Source organism: Saccopteryx bilineata, chromosome 4 (assembly GCF_036850765.1).
Source record: "Saccopteryx bilineata isolate mSacBil1 chromosome 4, mSacBil1_pri_phased_curated, whole genome shotgun sequence".
Taxonomy (NCBI): Eukaryota; Metazoa; Chordata; class Mammalia; order Chiroptera; family Emballonuridae; genus Saccopteryx; species Saccopteryx bilineata.
Window position 1 is genome coordinate 223,349,208 of NC_089493.1, and position 23,151 is coordinate 223,372,358.

At 38.6% G+C, this 23,151-nt stretch overlaps 1 protein-coding gene across 1 annotated transcript in view; it reads left to right on the top strand.

Moving 5' to 3' along the window:
• The window catches only part of FAM81B (family with sequence similarity 81 member B), a 68,799-nt gene that overhangs the window by 36,167 nt on the left and 9,481 nt on the right, over nt 1-23,151 (top strand). The window contains exons 5-6 of the mRNA XM_066277795.1: nt 10,980-11,109; nt 20,714-20,820. Coding sequence (XP_066133892.1) covers nt 10,980-11,109; nt 20,714-20,820 — 237 coding nt within the window. The remainder of the gene's footprint in view (nt 1-10,979; nt 11,110-20,713; nt 20,821-23,151) is intronic.

A 23,151-nucleotide genomic window follows, 5' to 3' on the forward strand; every position in this document is an offset into this window, starting at 1 on the left:
TTGAATGATATATGTAGCAGTTAGCTAGACAAGGAAGAGTGGGAAAGGTACTTCAAGTTCACATAAAGGAATAACATGTTCAAAGGAACTCAGGATGATTATTGTGACACGTTCAGGGCCTATCTGTGAGAAGAGTACCTTAGTTCTGATATTTTGGGATTTGCATATGGGGAAAGAGGGAGATTGGGAGATCGGGAGGCATGGTCCAGAGTTGAACGATGAGGGATCTCAAAGGCCAAGGCCAAGAGTTTGAACTTTATGTCGAAGGCTATAAATAACCCTGAGAAGTAAATGGATGGCATACAATATTTAGTGACACTCTAGTAGTAACTGAATTGGTGGATACAGGAAGAAGACACGAAAGGAAGTCTATTACAGCAAAAAAAGGTAAGAAATTTCAAGAGCCTACTCTAAGCACTAGCCGTGAAAGTTCAGAGCAGGTAACACACCACACAGGTGTTAGGTAAACAGACTCTACAGGTTAATACCTGTATGTATATAGACACACATGCATACATATATACATATATAATCAATTATGTATAAATGTATTTTTATATTTCTAAAATATATAAGCTTCTACTTTATTATATATGATATTTGATACATAGAAATAATTTTATAATATTAGTGTAAGTTATAAAGCAAGATAATAAAACAAACACCAATACTCTACTTAGATGTGCCATGCTTTTGCAAAGAAGATAAATACAAAACATCTGAATGAAACTTGGAATATGGTTTAGTTGGGTGGTGTACTGATGACACTGCAACAATTTATTTCTTTCTGAAAACTACTTACAAACGTATTATTTTATTCTTATAAATCCTATTTATATACAAGATAAAATAACAGATTTAAATGAAACCAAGATGAATGAAATAATATCAAGAAGAAGACATGCAACTCTCTTTGCTCTGCTCCAATTCATTTTTGTTTTTCCTTTTTTAAAATAAAAATTGTATATATTTAAGGTGTACAACCTGAAGATTTGATGTAACACACATCGTAAAATGATTACTACAGTCAAGCTAATTAACATATCTTCGCACAGTTACCTCTTTCTGTGAATAAAGCCCCTGAAATTTACTCTCTCAGAACATTTCCATTCTTCAGTACAGTATTTATAGTAATCATGCTTACATTCGGTTTCCAGACTTATCCTACATAATTTGTACCTTTGATCTACATCTCTCCATTTTCCCCACCTCTTCCCCCTGATAACCACTGTACTACTCTCTGCTTCTGTGTATTTGGCTTCTTTAAATTCCCAATGTAAGTAAAATTATGCAGTTTTTGTCTTTCTGTGTCTAGCATATTTTACTTATGATAACACTCTTCAGGTTAATATATGTTGTCTCATAAGGTAGTATCTCCTTTTTTGAGGCTTAAAATATTTTTGGGTATGTATATTGTGTGTATATGTGTGTGCATACATATACCACTACAAATTCTTTATCCGTTCATCTGTCGACAGACACTTAGACTATTGCCATAGCTTGGCTATTGTGAATATTGCTGCAATAAACATAGGAGTACAGATATTTCCTCCAGATGCTGACTTCATTTCCTTTGGGATTGCTGGATGTTATCTATTTTTAGTTTTCTGAAGAACCTCTATACTGTTTTCTACAACAGCTGTACCAATTTACATTCCTGCCAACAGTGTACAAGGCTCACTTTCATCCACATACTCTCCAACACATATTTTTTTTGATGATAGCCATCCTAACAGGTGTGATATCTCATTAAGGTTTTGATTTTCATTTCTCTGCTGATTTGTGATATTGAGTATCTTATTCATGTACATGTTGTCCATTTGCATGTTGTCTTTGGACAAATGTCAATTCAGGTCCTTTGCCTGTTTTTTAATCCAGTGGCCATTATTTTTTACTTTTATTTTATTTAGAAAAATAAACTTAATGGTGTCATTGATCAATGAGTACATAGGTTTCAAGAAAACATTTCTATAGCATTTGAACAGTTGAACTGTTGTTGTATACCCATCACTCAAAGTCAAATCATTTTCCATCACCTTATATTTGTACCTCCTTACACCCTGCTCTCCACCCCCTCCACCTCCCCATTCACTCAAGTCCTCTTCCCCCTCCTCTATCCCTCCCTCCGCCTGGTAATCACTTTACTTTTATCTACGTCCATGAGTCTCCGTTTTATATCCCACCTATGTGTGAAATCATACAGTTCTTAGCTTTTTCTGATTTACTTCTTTCACTCAGTATAATGTTCTCAAGGTCCATCCATGTTGTTGTAAAAGGCACTTTGTCATCATTTCCTTTTTTTTTTTTTTTTTCTTTTTTTTTTTTTTTCTTTTTTTTCTGAAGCTGGAAACAGGGAGAGACAGTCAGACAGACTCCCGCATGCGCCCGACCGGGATCCACCCGGCACGCCCACCAGGGGGCGATGCTCTGCCCACCAGGGGGCGATGCTCTGCCCCTCCGGGGCGTCGCCATGTTGCGACCAGAGCCACTCTAGCGCCTGAGGCAGAGGCCACAGAGCCATGCCCAGCGCCCGGGCCATCTTTGCTCCAATGGAGCCTCGGCTGCAGGAGGGGAAGAGAGAGACAGAGAGGAAAGCGCGGCGGAGGGGTGGAGAAGCAAATGGGCGCTTCTCCTGTGTGCCCTGGCCGGGAATCGAACCCGGGTCCTCCGCACGCTAGGCCGACGCTCTACCGCTGAGCCAACCGGCCAGGGCTGTCATCATTTCCTATGGCTGAGTAATATTCCATTGTATGTATATACAACATCTTCTTTATCTAATCCTCTATTGAGGGACATTTGGTTGTCTCTGTGTTTTGGTCACTGTGAGTAATGCTACAATGAACAGGAGGGTGCATGTGTCCTTACGTACCAATGTATTCGAGTTTTGGGGGTAGATACCCAGTAGAGGGATTGTTGAGTCATATGGTAATTCTATTCTTAATTTTTTGAGGAACCACCATACTTTCTTTCATAATGGTTGTACTAATATTTGCATTCCCACCAGCAGTGAATGAGGGTTCCTTTTTCTCCACAGCCTCTCCAGCACTTGCTATTACCTATCTTGTTGATAATAGCTAATCTAACAGGTGTGAGGTGGTATCTCATTGTAGTTTTGATTTGCATTTCTCAATTAGTTAGTGAAGATGAGTATCCTTTTCATATACCTGTTGGTCATTGGTATGTCTTCTTGGAAGAAGTGTCTGCTCATGTCCTTTCCCCATTTCTTAGTTGGATTGTTTACTGCTGAGCTTTGTGAGTTCTTTATATAATTTGGATATTAACCCCTTATCAGAGCTGTTGTTAGCAAATATCATCTCCCATTTAGTTGGCTGCCTATTTGTTTTGTTGTCAGTTGTTGTTTTTTTGTTGTTGTTGTTTTGTTTTGCTGTGCAGAAGCTTTTTAGTCTGATATAGTCCCATTCATTTATTTTTGCCTTGAGTTCCCTTGCCTTTGGGGTCAAATTTATAATTGTTCTCTATGGCCAAGGTCCATGAGTTTAGTACCTATGTTTTCTTCTGTATAATTTATTGTTTCAGATCTTATATTTAGGTCTTTGGTCCATTTTGAATTAATTTTTATACAGGAAGGCTAACTGTAGTAAAGTTTCATTATTTTGCATGTGGCTTTCCAATTTTCCCAGCACCATTCATTGAAGAGGCTTTCTTTTCTCCATTGTGTGTTTTTGACTCCTTCGTCGAAGATTATTTTTCCATATATATGTGGTTTTATTTCTGGGCTGAAAATTCTGTTCCATTGGTCTGTATGTCTGTTATTCTGCCAATGCAATGCTGTTTTGAATATCATGGCTCTATAGTATAACTTGAAGTCAGGTAGTTAATACCTCCAGCTTCATTCTTTTTCCTCAGGATTTTTTTGGCTATTTGGGATTATTTTATGGTTCCATACATACCTGGTGATATTTTGTTCTATTTAAAAAATGACATTGGGATTTTGATGGGGATTGCATTAAATTTGTAAATTGCTTTCCATGATATGACTATTTTAACTATGTTGATTCTTCCAACCCATAAATATGGAATATTTTTCCATTTCATTGTGTCTTTTTCAATTTCTTTCAATAATGTTTTGTAGTTTTTAGTATATAGGTCCTTCATATTTTTTGTTAAATTTATTCCTAGGTATTTTTTTGTTGTTGCAATTGTAAAAGGAATTGATTTTATGAGTTCATTTTCTGAAATGTCCTTGTTGGCAGATAGAAATGCACCACCTCTTTGTTTTCTGTGAGTGCACATGAACCCCATCAGCTCTCAGAGGGAGGTGAATTGGGAGTCAGTCTTCCAGACGGCAGCTGCAGAAGTTGGAGTGTTTGATGTGTGGTTCAAACCCTCCACTCCTCATGTTGAAGTTGGGATTTGGGGCCTCCATCCCAATGGTAAAGCACTGTGCCTTGGAACAGAGTTTATGGAATTATTGTCTCAGCTTTTCCTGTCCATTTCGATGTAGATATTTTCTTATTTGTCCTTTATGCAGGACTGTCTACACTAGTTTCCATATTTTTGTTCAGAGAGAATTAATCCACATATAGCTGTTTGTTTGGTGTGTCTGAGGGAAAAGTAAGAATCAAAAGCCTCCCATTCCTTCCCCTGCCTCTCCAATTTTCACTTTTCTTCCCCTTCAATCTTAGTGATTTGAAGACAAGGTCTTATTTTTCATTGAAATGTCTATAATGAAAATGTCTTCTATTTGGTAATCTGCAACAGAATCTGGCTAAAAGTCATAATACTTTAATTCACCTTTCCTCTTCTATTTCTTTTCTGTATTTTTGCCAGGCTGTTGACTTATGGACAAGCTGAGGCAGATTAATTCTGTATTTCTACAGATATTGACCTTAATTTCAATTAGCATTTAGGCACAGTAAAATTAAGTGGAGCATTTTAACATAATTCTTACCAAATATTTTACTGCTTCATAAATCAAATTTAATATTTGATAATTATGATGTGCTTTGAATTTAACACTGTATATTCTACCCCCATAAAGTAGAAGTTTAAAAGCAAGTACTTCCAATGAGATAAGGTTCTCAGAGCTGTCCGGCCTACCTCTGACACCCTCACCAACTCTCCTCTGTTCCGTAGGTTAGTCTTAACTGTGAACAAGGGAAAGGCCAGCATGTACCAGGCACTGCAGGGAGGCTCTGATTTAGACTGTGTAGCAGCATTTGGGGAGGCCAACCTTCTGCCACCTTGAGTTATTTGGGAACCCAAGACATATCTGCATATTTAAAACATGACAAATTGTGTTGATGTGTGACTGAAATAAAAAGTCACCTCCTTTGAAGAAACAATAATGATATTATGGAGATGGTCTACTTTTAAAAGGCCTACTCTAAAAGATAGAATAAAGATACTCTTATTCCACTCTTCTCACTTGAGATGTCTCAATGCCAGTTAAAAAGAAAAAGAAAACAAAAACTCCATCTTTAATATAATATGGAAGTTGGCACAACCAATGACCCCAAGCAAACCACACTTAGCAAACACTTTGACTGATAGAGTCCTCCTTGGATCTTAAACATGATGATATCTTTCAAAACAGGAGTTATAATCCTGAAACGTGTACACCAAATAATTTGAACAGAGTACTACTACCTACAAGCTTGGGTGGGTTCCAGGAGAGATAAGAGGTGTCGCTTTAGAGATTCACGCCAGCAACACAGAAAGCTAGGGCAGTGGCACTCACGGGGCAAGCATGCTATTAACCTCCCTCCTTGCCAATCGTACCAGAGAGAAACTTGCTGAAGTGCAACAGGATGAGGAAGGAGAGGAGGCGACAGTGTCACAACAGAGAATCTATGACTTAGTGATTTGCTATGAGATATACACAACCTGGTATTTGAGAAGAAAATGGGTGATGTGCCCCTCCATCACCTGCCTAAGGAAATAATAGATTTCTACTCAGACAAGCCCGAGTAGAGGATATGATCTACTGTCCACTAAACACATACTCACTAATCCGCGGGGAGCCAGAATCATTTTAAAAAAATACTATGCATGGTAGTTAGGATATATTTAGCCTGTGTATAAAAATCACCACCACCTGTCACTAATCCGTGTGACTTTGAAATTTTTATTTCTAAAGGTGGTGCCTCCGTTTCCTGTTAGATTCAGGGAGTACTGATATTCTGGGGCTGCCAAGAGTATAACTATTGAAGGAACAGGGAGTGCTGATAGGGCCCCTGTGAGGCTGAGAACAAAGAAGGTCAGAGACCCTTATCAGAAGTTTATGTTTGAAATTCGCCACTAAGCTAAAACCGGCCCCTGTTGCTATGCCGGCCCCTGTTGCTATGCTGCGTGCGACCTCCCTAGCCACTAGCTAAACTGCCACATCTGCTTCTGTGTAATGCTTGCTCACTTAGGATATATAAGGACCTGACTGTAAGCGCCAGGTGAGGCTTCCGTTTGCAGCTCCTCCTGAGCACGGTGTCTCCGGACATCTTGGGAGTTCGCCCCTGCGCAGGTTAAACTGGCCAATAAAGTAACATCTAAACTCTTGAAAGTCTCCGACATTTGTTCTCGTACCCGGTGGATGCTACATTTCCCATCCGTAAAATAAAATGTTTTCATATGAGTCCATTAGTTATTTGACAAAAAAAAAAAAAAAATCACCACCACCTTCATCATCAATAGATAGATGGGTAGATAGATAGATAAACATTGATAAAAACATAAGGCTGATGAATGTACCTTTTGAGAGGAATTACCTAGACTTACCTAGAAAAACCCAGGAGGAGTTCAAAATCAAAGGTTCTTCTGGTTTCAAAGAAATTAAGAGCAAAAGAAACATTAAAGACTGCAGATTGAACAGTTACATTTAATTTTGCTTATTTCAAAAACCCCACTAAATCTATAGTAAAAAGATTTTCTTTTTAAAACATTAACCCACAAAAACCATGGATATCAGCACCAAAATCTGGGAACTTAGAAAACAGGTGGACATGTGGAAACTGATTTACAGATGTTATAAAACCAATTTTAAAACTGTGAGATGGGCTGGAAACGCTTTAGTTTTACAGCACAGAATTCTTCAAAGGCTTGGGAGTTGTCCTAACAGGAACCTCTGAAACTATGAGCATTGGCAGGCACTCCCCTCTAGGGAAAGGAATCCAGAGGGAGAGCGAGGGGCCACTACATTAATTATTAGCCGTTTAGTTATTGACTTTCAAACTATAGGTATATTTTACTTTGATAAAATGTGAGATAAAAATTCACCCAAAAAGAGATTATCAGATAAGAAAAGGAGATAGGTAAACAAATTGCTCAGGGATTAGGTGAAAGAAAAAAATTAAAATACTAGATTAAATCTACTTTAGAAGCCCCCCCCCAAGAGAATAAATACAACTAAAGGTAATAGAGTTATTTTTTAAAAAAAATAAGGCATGATGAAACCATTCAAAACAAGAAGAAAATGCTTTCCAATACAAAAGTGCTGATAGACGAGTGATGTATATGGCAGACCAGGGAGCCTTGCTCAGAGCAGACCTTAGAGGCGCTCCGAAGCAGCAGAGCAAACCCTTCAGAAGAAAACCACTCACGGCTGGATACAGGAGATTTGAATTTGTAACTCAAAAGGAAAAACTGTAATCCCAGAAAAATTAATATAAGAATAATTCAACCAAGATATCCTGGTTAAAGTTACTGAACATCAAGAAAAAAAAAAAAGACTCATTAGCTTTCTGGGTAGACAAAACAGATCACACAAAACAAGGAATAAAGTAGTGACCTCTGATTTCTGCACCTTAACCAGTGCCAGGAAAGAATGGAGCAATATCGTTCTTGTTCTGAACAATAAAAAAAAAGTGACCCAGTAATGTGAACTTGCCAAGTTACCTTTCAAGCATGTATAAGAGAACAGACAGGCATTCTCAAGCACTCAAGAACTTAAAACATTCCGGCCCTGGCTGGTTGGCTCAGTGGTAGAGCCTCGGCCTGGCGTGCGGAAGTCCGGTTCGATTCCCGGCCAGGGCACACAGGAGAAGTGCCCATCTGCTTCTCCACCCCCCCTCCTTCCTCTCTGTCTCTCTCTTCCCCTCCCGCAGCCGAGGCTCCATTGGAGCAAAAGATGGCCCCGGGCGCTGGGGATGGCTCCTTGGCCTATGCCCCAGGCACTAGAGTGGCTCTGTTCGCAACAGAGCGACGCCCCGGAGGGACAGAGCATCGCCCCCTGGTAGGCAGAGCGTCGCCCCCTGGTGGGCATGCAGGGTGGATCCCGGTCGGGCGCATGCGGGAGTCTGTCTGACTGTCTCTCCCCGTTTCCAGCTTCAGAAAAAAAATACAAAAAAAAAAAAAAGAACTTAAACATTCCAACACTCCCAAGGACTTCTTTTAAACTTTGGATGGCAAAATCTGGCCAACCGAGGAATAAATCCATGAAGATTTCAGGAAATATATCACAATTTAAAAGGACTGTCAACAAACACAGAATCTAAATGTAGAACGAAGATTAAACAACACTGGGAAATCTAGTTACGGAACACAGTGTAAATGTCATATAACTCGACGTTTTAAAAATAGCAGAAGATGAATAAACACGCTTGAAAAAACAAGTGTATAAACTTATTTATTTTAGTTTTTTGCATGTGGTCAATAAATAATATCTAAAGTTGAAATGTAAAAATGTAAAAAGGTGCAAAAACCTGATTTCAATCTGTGATAGTTTTTTATAACTCATTTTTTTAGAAACAAATAACTTGCAGTGAACAAAATATATATATCCTATAAATTTCAGCAATGTTTTATTTTTTACTATAGTTACTTTTCCTTAGGTTAAATTAAATTAATATTCAATATCACATTTTAATTAAAATTGGCATATATAACAATATAATGTTCTAAAATTATTTGATTATAGTATTTCTATCTCCAACTGGTGTCTGCAAATATATACACATTATATTATATGTATGTGTATATTTATGTGTGTGTTATACATATATATGGATGGAATGATAACCAAATATTAATAATGATTATCTCTGAAAAATGGGAACTTAGGATAATGATAACTCTCCTCTTTGTTCTTTTTTGTATTATACAAAAAATTTTAAAAATTAACAGGTGCTAACTTGAAAGAAACAATAAAATTACTTCAAAGAAGTAGAAAAGTTCTTTTGAAATATAGAGTGCAAGCTTTAAAAATCACTGATCCTTAACTACAGCGTGTAGGGTGAGGCTGGCTGGGTTGGGGGGGGGGGTGAAATGAATAGGGAGGAACTCCCAAGCTGAATACATAAATCATAACTGCTGATCTTGTGTTGGTGCTTCTTCTCTGCCAGGTACAGGCTAAACGCTCTGCATTTATCATCTCCTTTCATCTCTAAATCACTCGACGAAGTAACATTATTCAGGACAGCTACTTATGGTTTTGAGGGATGAGCATGCAGCACTCCAGGGACACTGCTCACATTGTCACCTGTGTCCAGCCACTGCTGTAATTGTGTGCTGGACAAATTGTGTGTTTATATGCAGTGACTTCGGCACCATCACCCCTTCATTGAGGTTAAGAAACTTGTGCCATGTTACAAACCTAGGAAGAAGGACAAGCAGTGTTCAAAGTCTAGTCTGTCTGACACCGTAAACCAAATTCTTAACTGTGAGCCTACAATGCACAGACTAGCTGTCCCAGGAGGAGAGATCAAGGTAGAGGTTGAGAGAAGAGGTCAGGGAATGGTGGCAGCAACCACATCCATGTAATCTCTGGGGATTTTAATGTGGACTCACATAAGAATCGACTAACCAATAAAAGAGGTTGTTCTGACAATAACATTTTACATATACAAATGTGTGGAATGGCTCTTGCCTATGACTTTGGTGCATACCATCCACTTCTTTTTTAATCATATTAATTCCTAATTTCCCCCCCACTAGTCATCTCACCCCCCAAACAAAGTTCCCTTGTCATCCTTCAAGGGATTGCTCAGGCAAAATTACTATCTCACCTTTGGCTCAACATTGGCATCAGAAATCTTAAGAAAATAAAATTTATTTCTGGATTATAAAAAATATTAAGTCATAAAACAAACAATATTTATAGCACATAACATAACATGAAAATGAGTTCCTAATACACATTATTTTATAATAGTCAAAACAGTTACTTTTTCAAATGACAAGCTTCCAAGTGACCTCTGATAACTTCTTTACAAAACTCACAGTCCAGTTAGCACTGTCCACACTATCTTTCATGCATACACCAGCGCACTGAAACTGAGGGCAATGCAGCCTGCAAGCTGCTCTCTCCTGAGAGATGCCATGAGTGGTGGGAGTGGGGTGGGCTCCCTGACACGCTGGGAAGACAGTTCATCTTCAAGTCCAATCTCATTTTACTAGAGTTCCCTCCTTAAGGTACCAAATGCAACTTTATGGGCCAAAGCATCATTCTCATGTTAGTGTGAACTGTTTTTGTCCTAATATAAGACAACTTGGACTGAGTCCACTGAAGGAGCAGAAATTTTGAGGCTAAAAGGAGGGAAATTGTGTTTTGAAGATGGGTTAAAAGATTTAGGTGGGCCTGGACACTTCTTACAGCCGAAGGAGAACTAAGAACCTGGGAGCAAAGGAAAGAAGTTAATGGGATGAAAGGGAAACTCGGAGTGTGATATAGAAGAAGAAAAATGTTCAATTTTGTCTAACCACAGGCAGCGGGGAATATTCTCAAAACATCAACACCTGTTGGAACCCCTATAACTGAGTTAACACATTAGGCTGAAAATCTAAAATTTCCCCCAGTTTTCCCAATGTCTTCACCCAGTCCAACGCAGTTCTCTAGTTTGGGCCAACCTAGTTTCTCTCTTATCATAAAGAGAAGAGGAAAATGAAACTGAAGGGGAGTCCTATATATGCTCCTACATCTACCAACTCATTATTCTAAGAACTCACCACCAAATGAATGCACAGAATCGAGTATAGCATTAAAAATGTCATGAGCCTATTGACCTCACCAATTTCCATCTTGCTACTAGATGTGATGCCAGCATTGTGAAGCTTTCTGGAGACATTCATTTCATCATCCATGAATACCGGCAAATTGAAAAAATGATTCAAGAGCTCATGTCTTCCCTAGAAACTTTTTCTAAGAACTTGGATATGAAGGTAACTGAAAATAGATGGAACTCTTATATTATGCGTTACTGCCTGAAGATCATTACAGCTTATCAAAATGCCCAGTCAGATGGTAACTGTTCAAAAGAACTCTTTTCTTTTTCTTTAAATATGACAGCTAATGTGTACACACCACAAATACTGTCAGTTCAATTAACAAATATTTAATGAGTGCCTCCTCTCTTCCAACACCCCCACCTATCATGTCTGCCACTGATTCTACTGTTGCCATTGTTTCCTTCTTCTCTGGGTTTCCTTCAAAGATTATAAGCAAAAGAATTTCCTATGGTAGCTATTACTATTCTAGTTCCAACATAAGTGTGCGTTGATGTTACATCCCTGCAATGGGTTATATCCCTTACAAAATAATACACAAGACCATTGGTCTGGATGCGGGAGGCCATTCCTACCCCGGCCCCTGCTTTTCTCTTCAGTTTGCCCTTCATCCCCGTGAAGCTGAGCTACCTGCAGGGAGCTGCCCACTCGCCCCAATATTGCATGGCCTCCATCTACTTCTTGTTCTGTTCTGCCTGAAAAGTCTCTGCCCATCTCATGCAGTTAGTGGTTAGAGTAAAAGAGCCAGTGGAAGTCTTCTGTACCCCACTTTGTCACATGTCTTATGTGAAAAAAAAGCACAGCTCTTCTAAATTGTTCAGGCAGAACAAAGTGGAAATTCTTCGGAATTGGGTAAGATGAAAGTTTGTTGTTTGATTATTTGTTTCTGGGAGCCAGATTATCACGAGAAGAAGGTTCACCAGGGCATAGAGCATCCTGACAAGGTCAAAGTTGACTCATCCCATGGGGCTCCAGCTGTCTTCCCCCCATGCACCCATCTAACTAGTCTTAATGTTTTGTTGTTGTTGAGTCTTTGTTTTTCAAGGTACTCAATTATGTTAACAAATTATCACAATTTTATTTCTGGCTTTCTGATTTAATACCTCATTACTTTTTTCTTAAGACCTGCCCAGAACTTCCATAACTTTGTTAAATAAAAGTTGCTGTAAAGCGCAAGCTTATTTGGTTCCTTAGTATACTGGAAATGTTTGGTTGTTTGCTGTTGGCTGTTAATTTGATATCTTTTTAATCATGTAAAAGTCTCCATCAATTCCTACTTAGCTTTAATTAGGACTGAACATTTAATTTTAGCAAATGCCCTTCAGACATCAATAAATGTCTAAATTACCATATTGATTGTTTTTTGATTTGGACTTGTTTACTTCTTTGGCCTTCTCATGTTCTATGTTAATCTATTTCCCAATACAGAAAAACACTCTTGCATTTTTGTAATAAAATTTATTGTGTAATACTTGATTCTATATCTAAGTTTAATTTTTTTTTTTTTTACAGAGACAGAGAGAGGGATAGATAGGGACAGACAGACAGGAACAGAGAGAGATGAGAAGCATCAATCATTAGTTTTTCGTTGCGACACCTTAGTTGTTCAGTGATTGCTTTCTCATATGTGCCTTGACTGGGGGGCTACAGCAGACCAAGTAACCTCTTGCTCAAGACAGCAACCTTGGGTCCAAGCAGGTGAGCTTTACTCAAACCAGATGAGCCCACACCCAAACTGACGACCTCCAGGTCTCAAACCTGGGTCCTCCACATCCCAGTCCGACGCTCTATCCTCTGCACCACTGCCTGGTCAGGCTAATTTCAAAATTGAAGTGACATTGCACTATAGTTTCTCTCTCCTTAGTTTAAAAAAAAAAAACAGGCCCTGGCTGATTGGCTCAGTGGTAGAGCGTTGGCCTGGCGTGCGGAAGTCCTGGGTTCGATTCCTGGCCAGGGCACACAGGAGAAGCGCCCATCTGCTTCTCCACCCCTCCCCCTCTCCTTCCTCTCTGTCTCTCTCTTCCCCTCCCGCAGCCAAGGCTCCATTGGAGCAAAGATGGCCCGGGCGCTGGGGATGGCTCCTTGGCCTCTGCCCCAGGCGCTAGAGTGGCTCTGGTTGCAGCAGAGCGACGCCCCAGAGGGACAGAGCATCGCCCCCTGGTGGGCAGAGCATCGCCCGCTGGTGGGCAGAGCGTCGCCCCCTGGTGGGCGTGCCGGGTGGATCCCAGTCGGGCGCATGCGGGAGTCTGTCTGACTGTCTATCCCCGTTTCCAGCTTCGGAAAAATACAAAAAAACAAACAAACAGGCAATGCATACAAATGGTCCAAAAATCAAAACTATATCAGATAATATACCCTGAGAATTTTCACTCCTGTTTGTCACCAATTATCACATTATTTCATGCCTCTCATAGGTAATCATATATTCTTATTTTCCCCTTTATTACACAAGAGAGAGCATATTACTGGCATTACAATGCATTCATTTCTTTTTTGTACCTACACAAATATGTCCTGAAGATGCACCATATCAGGACATGGGGAGCTTCCTCATTCTTTCCAAACAAAGGCATGCTCTTTCTCTGAACATAATAGTTCACTTGATCAGTCTCTCATGCTGGACATTTGATTCCTTTCAATATTTTGATCTTTCAAACAGTGCTGCAATATATAATCCTGCACTTACGGCATTTTGTGTATATGTAGGTATATCTACAGGATAAATATCAAAAATGGGATTGGTGGGTCAAAGGTATATGTGTTTGTTAATTTAAAGATCATGTTCTTGGCCCTGGCCGGTTGGCTCAGTGGTAGAGAGTTGGCCTGGTGTGCGGAAGTCCTGGGTTTGATTCCCAGCCAGAGCACACAGGAGAGGCGCCCATCTGCTTCTCCACCCCTCCCCCTCTCCTTCCTCTCTGTCTCTCTCTTCCCCTCCCGTAGCCGAGGCTCCATTGGAGCAAAAGATGGCCGGGGCGCTGGGGATGGCTCCTTGGCCTCTGCCCCAGGCTCTAGAGTGGCTCTGGTCGTGACAGAGCGAGGCCTGGATGGGCAGAGCATCGCCCCCTGGTGGGCGTGCCGGGTGGATCCCGGTCGGCCGCATGCGGGAGTCTGTCTGACTGCCTCCCCGTTTCCAGCTTCAGAAAAATAAAAATAAATAAATAAATAAAGATCATGTTCTCTGTAGGACTTTTACCATATTTTGCACAACCACCAGAAATTTGCAAAATGTTTTATATCCTCATTGCCTCACCAATGAGTATTGTTCGACTTTTAAATTTTGCCATTCTTGCCTGACCTGTGGTGGCGCAGTGGATAAAGCGTCGACCTGGAAATGCTGAGGTCGCCGGTTCGAAACCTGGGCTTGCCTGGTCAAGGCACATATGGGAGTTGATGCTTCCAGCTCCTCCCCCCTGTCTCTCTCTCCTCTTTCTCTCTCTCTCTCTCTCTCTCTCTCTCTCTGTCTTTCTCTCTCCCTCTCTAAAATGAATAAATAAAATAAAAATTTAAAAGAAAAGAAAAAAGAATAAATTTTGCCATTCTTATTGGAAAAAGACAGCATCTCTGTGTTTTAATTAGCCTTTCTTATTATGAAGTTGAGCATCTTTTCATATATATAAGAGCTAGTTGGTTTTTTTTCTTCTTTTCAGTGAGCAGTCTGTTTTATCCATTTTTGTATCAGCCTATTTTTCTTGTTCTTCTCAATTTCTAGGAGCTCTTTATGATATGAGCTGCAAATACATTTTCGCAATTTATGTCATTTGTCTTTTGACATGCATATGTTTTCTATCTGTAGCTAAATTTATCAGTCTTTTCTATTGTGGCTTCTGGGATTTTAATTCACAGTTAGAGTTTTGCCACACAGAGGCTTGAAAGAATTGCTCATAGTTTCTCATAGCATTTTCAGCGATTTATTGTTTATATTTAAATCCTTGATCCATTTGGAGTTTTTCCTAGTATAGGATGTATCTTAATTATTTTAATTATTGAACCCTTACAGCATTTTAATATCTGGTAGGGCTATTGCCTTTCATTGCTTTCTTTTTGTTTTCCTTTCCTGGTGATAATTGTTTTTGCATGTGATTTTACAATCAACCTAATTCCAGCAAATAAATTAACAAACAAACAAACTCTGCTTTATTTTTTATTAAAATCATGTTAAATTTACAAATTAACTTTAACATGGGCATAGTTATAATGCTGAGTGTTTTTATCTAATAATATAGAATCCTTCCCATTTGTTCAAGTTAGCTTTTATATCCTTCAGAGGTTTCCATTTTTCCTCTATGTTTTGGCATCATTTCTTTTTAAACCTATTTCAAGATTTTGTTCATTTCTTTAGTTTATAGTAAATGGGAGTTTCATTTATCTTCGAGTAGTGTTAGTTGTGTATCATGAAGGCTATTATAAACTTTCTACTCAAATAACTTAGTGAATTCTCTTAATTTTTCAGGTTTTTATTTCAGACATAAAATCATATGATTTTTAAATAATTTCACCTCATCTTTTCTTAATTTCATACAAATAATTTTTCTCCCTTTCCAAACTGCTTTCATTAACTACTCCAGTAAAATAGGTACTAGCAGAGCAGGGCCGGTGAGTATCGGCTCTTGTTCCTGATTTGAACACAATGACCCCACTGTCCCCTCTGATTCAAAAGTAAGGTTTTCAGTAAACATGTTTAACGCACAACTAATCCTATTTTATTGAGTGTTTAATTCAAGAATTATTATGACTGTTGTCAAATGCCTTTTCAGCATCTTTGGCAATAATCACGAGTTTTCTCCTCAGTTTTAGTATTATAATTATTCACATTAGTATATTTCCTATTATTTAACCATCTTTACTTTTTAAAAAGATAAATTGCTCCTGATTATATTTTTCATTCTGTGGCTGGAAACCATTTCCTGATATTTATTTAAAAACCTTAATTGCTGTTTATAAATGAGATTGGTCTCTGGGGTTTTCATGCAATATTTTCAGATATTTAAAATTAATGTTGCACTGAGTATAAAAATAATTTTGAAGTTTCTCCTCTTTTTCTAAGCTCTGAAACAATTTAAAGAGCATTACAGTGTTCTAGTCATTAAGGATTTTGCAGCTTTGCCTCTGAAACATCTGTGCCTGATGCTTTGGTGGAAAGGGGAGTCAAATCCTTTGGTATCTTTACTTAATTTTTTTTCTATGAAAATTAGACTGCTTAAACATTCTATCTCTTTAAAGACCAGTTTTAATAAATCACTTTTTCTTGAAAATAATATTTATTTTACCCAGATTTTAACACTTATGGGCATAAAGTTGTACAAAATACTTTTAGGAGTGTTTTAGTCCCCTCTACTTTGACCTTTCCCCTTGTCATTTTACTGTTTCACTGGTGCTTTCCTGTTTTCTTGACTATTTAGGTTAGTTGTCCCTTAACAATTATATTGATTATTCTCCTATGAGCATTTTTTTTTTTTTTTACAAAGACAGAGAGAGAATCAGAGAGAGAGAGAGATAGAGACAGACAGACAGGAAGGGAAAGAGATGAGAAGCATCAGTTTTTCGTTGTGGCACTTTAGTTGTTGATTGATTGCTTCCTCATATGTGCCTTGACCACGGACCTTCAGCAGACCGAGTAACCCCTTGCTCAAGCCAGCAACCTTGGGTCCAAGCTGGTGAGCTTTGTTCAAACCAGATGAGCCCGCACTCAAGCTGGTGACCTCAGGGTTTCGAATCTGGGTCCGCCGCATCCCAGTCCATTGCTCTATCCACTGCACCACCACTTGGTCAGTTGAGCCATTTTTTTAATGTATTTATTTTCCAAGTTGAGAGAAGGGGAGATACAGAAACAGACTCCTGCATATGCCGTGATCGGGATTCACCTGGAAACCCCGTCTGGGGATGATGCTCTGCCCATCTGGGGCCATGCTCTCAACCAAACTATTTTTAGCACCTGAGGCAGAGGCTCCACAGAGCCATTCTCAGCACCTGGGGTCGATGCTCTCAAACCAATTGAGCAATGGCTGTGGGAGGGAGAGAGAGAGAGAGAAGGGGGAGGAGGAGTGGTTGAGAAGCTGTTGGTCACTTCTCCTGTGTGCTCTGACCAGGAATTGAACCTGGGACATCCACATATCAGGCTGGCACTCTGAACCAACTGGCCAGGGCCTTAATGTATTTTTAAATTTCACTTCCATTTTGTTTTTCATTCCACCAATTTAAGCTTTTGTCTTTATTAACTTTTTTCCTTCCCTGCAGTTTGTTTTGTGGTTCATTTTCTTATATTTTGAAACCTTTTGTATTTGTAATTTTAATTTTTTTACTAATACAATCATTTATGACTGAATTTTCCCTGAGCATGTTTATTCCTATACCCCCTAGAGTTTGATATGTAATGTTCTCATTACTGTTTCCTAGAAATCTTGCAACTGCAAATTGTATTTTTTATTGAGTAGTTAAGAAGAGTTATTGTTGTTAGTTTTTTCCTTAAGAATTTCATGCTTTGTTATACTACTAATCATTTTTAATTTTATTTCATTGTAATTAAAATTTTCTGTAGATACTGGCTTTAGTTTTTGGATTATTTTAAGGGTCCTTTTGTGGCTGGAGAGAAAAATTTTGTACATGTTCTAAAATAATGTATATTCAGTTTTTTTAGGATACAAAGTTTAGTTGAAATCTATAGAAAATAGCTTATTGGTTAGGACTTCTTAACCCTATTTTGGTCTCCTTCTTCTGTATATTGAGAAAGATTAAAGTCTCATAACTATTGAGTTTCCATTTTATCTATAATTTCATCTTTGTGAATGTTTTTGCTATTTTATTTGGATCATAGATATTTATAACTACTCCATATTTTCTTATTCCTAATTTTATTATATATGTTTTCTCTTTTCTTCATATTTAGAGTAGGACAAACTTTGCCTATTGCCTTTTCCACTGGGCCGATGGTAGTGGGTTATCAGAACTTATTAACTTAGTGCCTTTTCAAAGAAACAGCCCTTGAATTTACATATTAATGTCATAATTTTGTTTCTTAATTTCTTTAATGTTTGCATATTAGTCTTATATTGCTGCCATAACAAATCATCACATATCACATGCCCAGTGGTTTATAACAAAACAAATATATTATCTCAGTTTTTGTAGGTCAAAAGACTGGGAGACTAGACTGGGTCCTCTGCGGAGGATGTCACAAGGCTGGCACTGAGGGATCAGCAGAGCGGTGTTCTTTTCGGAAAGGCTCTGGGGATGAATCCTATTCCAGGCTCACTCATGATTTTTTGGCAAATTTAGTTCCTTGCAGTTGTAAGACTGAGGTCCTTGCCGACTGTCCGTCGGGGACTGATTGCCCTTCAGCTCCCTGCCTTCCTTCTTGTTTTTCCATGTGACCTCTCACCAGCAACAGCAGATCGATCAAGGTCATCTCACACTTGAAATCTCTGACTCCAGCTAGGGAAAGTTCTCTGCTTATAGGGGCTCATGTGATTAGATCAGGCCACTTGAATAAGAGTAGAATTTCCCTATTTCGAAGTCTGTAACCTTATTTTCAGTTGCAAACCTATTTGGCTAACTACATATTCATAGGTTCCACAGAACAGGGCACCGCTGTCCTTGTGGAGTCATTCTGCCTTCCACAATTTGTCGATGTCTTCATCCTGCTTTCCTTTGGGTAGGTTTATCATTCCTTTTTTAACTTTGTGAAAAGAATGAGTAGCTTACACGGCTTCCTTCTGTCTTGTACAATTACGGAAACATTTAATGCCACACATTTACCTCTGTAGACGTGCTGTACCCTTTTGATGTGTAATGTTCTCATGCTTCCTTCCTAAATTACAGTTGCAGAGTTGATTTATTCTTTGTCACTTGTGTTAATCCTGTGAGAAGTAAATGCCAGTAAGGAATTGGTTGTGCATGAGATTTATTGAGAGACAAAAAAACAGGAGGAAATTGGGGAGGGAGCTGGAGGAGATGCAGAGAGCCATCAGACTGCAAGGCAGGTCTGACTTCTGTGAAAAAGGCGGGGAAGGAAAGTCTCACACTGCAGCACCATGTTAACAGTGTTTCATCAGCTTCCTTGAGCCGCAGTCACTCGTCAGAGGAACACTCCTCAGGCACTGGTTGAACAGCTACTGGGAAGTGTGGCTTTGATCCGTGCGGATGAGTTTTAGGCTCAGCAGTCAAGGCCCTTGGCCAGTTATGCTCCTTGTAGTAGGAGATCTGAGAGGCACATGTTCTTGTGAAACACTGCAATTAAATAATAGAATTAAGTGGTGGGTTTTTTTTACTCACATGATTAGGTTTTTCTTTTTTATATTTTTCTTATTAATTTGTACTTTTATAGCATTATAGAGTTATGGGTTGTGCTTTCTCTGCTTTGGAATAATTTAAGAGTTTTTTTTAAGTCATGTGTCCTTAGTGATTTCAAATGCTCAGTGGGCACTAGGATAGAATCAACATTTGCTGCTTGCAACTTAGATTGGTATGTAAATCTATTGAATAAACTTTGTATTTTTGATATCTTTCTATATCTTTATTTATATTTTACTTATTTGACCAGAAAAGAATCACGAAAAGTCATGTAAAATCACAAACATATTATTTCTGCTCATTTACCCTTGTAATTCTTTAGTTATTTCTTTTTAGTTCAAATTATAAAGTAAATATAGGTTCAAAACTCTATTTTCATTGTGGATTCTATTTTTAACCTATAAAAATAACCATCTTTGTTGGTTGAACATATTTTGTCTGGAATAACATGGTATCTAATATTGCTTGGTCTGCTTTTTCTTTGCTTTTGCCAGGCATGTATTTGCTTATTATTTTACTGTTAAAACAATCCTGCCTTTAAGTGTGCCTCTTAAGTGTGTCTCTGTCACTAGCCTATTGTAAATATGTCTCCCATAGTCATCCATGTGTTACTGGTTGCCTACCCAACATTTATCTGTTCAAACCCTTCCCTTATTCACCTCTTTCCTTAGAGAAGTCTGATTTTAAGTGTCTATTCTCCTCCATATGACCATCTGTCTCAGGAGTTGAAGTCTATTTGACCAAAGCCAATCGCATACAGCAGTTTCATTCCCCTGAACTGTGATTAGTTTAGACATAATTGTATGCTGTAACTCTGCTCCCATTTTCTAACCCAGTCTTCTCTCCTAAAGGAATGCCCTCAGTGTTTCTGGCATTGGAGGAAGCACTCTCATCCTAGCTTCTGAGACTCGACCTTGGCTTTCCCTATTCTTATATGCCCTCAGTCATTTCACTTGGAATTCACCTGTGCTCATGTCAGAATCTTATCTGGAAATTCCTGAGGCCTCATCTTAGGTTGCTCATTTGTGTTTTTCTCAGACTCTAATTGTACATTTACACACTTAATTCAGTATTTGGTGACTATTTACCATTGGCCATCTAATGTACACTGAGGTTATAGTGGTTACAGAGGATGCAGTAGTTTATATTGTTACTGGGAAAACAAACTAAAGAAATATTCAAATGAAGAAATAGATAAATGTATGTCAATTGTATGTTTTTGTTGTATCATTAGGTAGCCTATTAGTAAAAGAATATTATAGACAGCAGAATGGACTATTCTCCTGCCATTATTTCCCTGAAGACAGTTCTATAACCATTGAATCATTCCTCGGGAAAAAAATCATTTTCAAATGAAAATGTGTTTTAGACTCAAGTCTGCTTTCTAGCTCCTTTAGGAATAAAGAATAATTAATATAAGTGCTAGTGGTTTTGTTCAGTCACGAATAAAAGTTCCTTTTTGTCCTTTCATTAGGTAATACAACTCCTAGGAAAGATAGAGGCTTGCAGTTCCGAACAAACCTCCAATTTAAGGATGGTCCAGAGGGATTACCGCCATGAAATGAACCTTTTGGAATTCAAGTAAGTGAATGAAAGATTTTTAATTCTGTGAAATGCACTCCAAAAACTTTTGCCTAATGAAAGCACTGGCATTAAATGAAAACCTACTCCAGGAATAAAAAACCTGATCAAAAATTAAAGTAACAAAATTGATGTAGAGAATATTTTACACTAAAGTAGCTTATGCATTATTCATAGTTAATAGAAGAAAAACTATGAATATTAATTTTGTCATTCTCTTTGTCTGCATCATATCCCAACTGGATTGATACACTCAGACCTGGCCTATAAAGGACTTTGAACTTATCACCAATTGTGTATTAAAATGGCTCAATGGGCCCTGGCTGGTTGGCTTAGTGGTAGAACATCAGCCTGGCGTGCAGGAGTCCCGGGTTCGATTCCCGGCCAGGGCACACAGGAGAAGCGCCCATCTGCTTCTCCACCCCTCCCCCTCTCCTTCCTCTCTGTCTCTCTCTTCCCCTCCCACAGCCAAGGCTCCATTGGAGCAAAGTTTGCCCGGGCACTGAGGATGGCTCTGTGGCCTCTGACTCAGGTTCTAGAATGGCTCTGATTGCGGCAAAGCGACGCCCCAGATGGGCAGAGCATTGCCCCCTGGTGGGCATGCCGGGTGGATCCTGGTCGGGTGCATGCGGGAGTCTGTCTGACTGCCTCCCCGTTTCCAACTTCAGAAAAATACAAAAAAAAATTAAATTTAAAAAAATAAAATAAATATAATGGCTCAATGTAAAGCACTATTGAATACACATTGATTGCAGAAGATTATCAAGTAATTTTTAAAACAACTTTGATTATGAAAACTTTTCTAAGAGCTTATCTAAAAAAAATTTTCTAGGCTCTTCTACTTGTTCCTTTAGTAGACTGATCTTTACTCCATCTTAAATACTACCCCCACCCTCCCACCCCCCGTGAGATGGAGAAAGCAATAGACAGGAATCCACAAATACTCAACTTACTGGTCTCCTCATCCTGAAATTCTCCTTGCTTGTTGAAATGTCCACCATTTTCTGGGCTGCTGGTGTGGCAAAGAACCGTCTAGTCACTTGGATGATGTTACCTCACAGCCCCTCACAGCCCCTCACAGCCCCTCCACCCTTGTTCTTCTTCCTCTCTGTCCTACATCACTTTGGTTTAATGCCTTGGTCAAATCTAGCATTCTAATAATGCTCTGCTTTCTCTATCCCCCCCCTCCTTCTCTACCATATTTTAAGAAAACTAAGTGCCACTGACCGTAAGATGTACCATATTTTTGTTCCTCTATGATACAGAGCTAACAATTAAACCACAGTACACCTCATTTTAAGACACCTCCCAATTTTCGAGATGTTAAATTGGGAAATGTGTCCTAGAATTGATGAAAAGCAGTACTCATAACTAAAGCTCAGAGAAGTAGATGTCTTGAGTAAAAAGAAAATATCCGCTTTATTCATACTCTAAAAAAAAGCATATTAGGTTCTTAAAATCCAGCACGAGTATGCTCAATAAACACCTGTGTGGCACTTCATCTAATCTTAGCTTTGAATTAAGATAAAGAACAATGTCCAAACAGAAGTAAAAAAGTAAACTGTTTCTAGAAGTACAGTTTCTGAATTGATTTTCTTGGGGGAGAAATGGGATTTATAATCTGAAATGGAAGACTGGCTTAAAGAACTAGTGTATTGACAGACAGGAAAGCAGGGAAAGGAAATGTTTAGACCGAGGGCTAACTGCTTTATTGATGATGCCGTGTGCTTTTTCTATCTTTAGTCTGGTGGGAAATTGGCTTACAGACAAATAACCTAAGTAGTTAAATCTGAATGTCGGCACTTTTGTAATAATATAAACTTGAATCTTTCTCTCACTTGAAATAGTGAAGTTTTAAAATTCTGTTAGCATTACAGTAGGTTGCAGTGAGCTTATAAACCAGATTTCCCCCACCCAGGAAAATATTTATGAGCTCTCACCAGTCACTGAATTACTGACTCTTTTATTTACCCTTTCTTTGTCATTTTTAAATTAAAACTTAATATGCATTCATTGTAACAAAGTAAAGGAAAGATGAAAAAAAAGAATGGCCCTAACTCAGCTTCCTAATGTAACAAATGCTAACACTGGGCGTGAATAATAGATGGATGAATGAATGGTTTTGAGCACCTATAATATACAGGGTCCCCTGTCTCTCACGGGGCTTGGGTTCCAGAATCCCTGCCATAGGCGAAAATCCGCAAAGTAGCGGCCTTATATTTAATTGTTTATATATATATTTAAGGCTTTATTTTGATTTAATATTCTTTTAATATGTTTTAATTAATATTTTTATATCATTTTCAATTTTTAGGCTACAAAATGCTTATT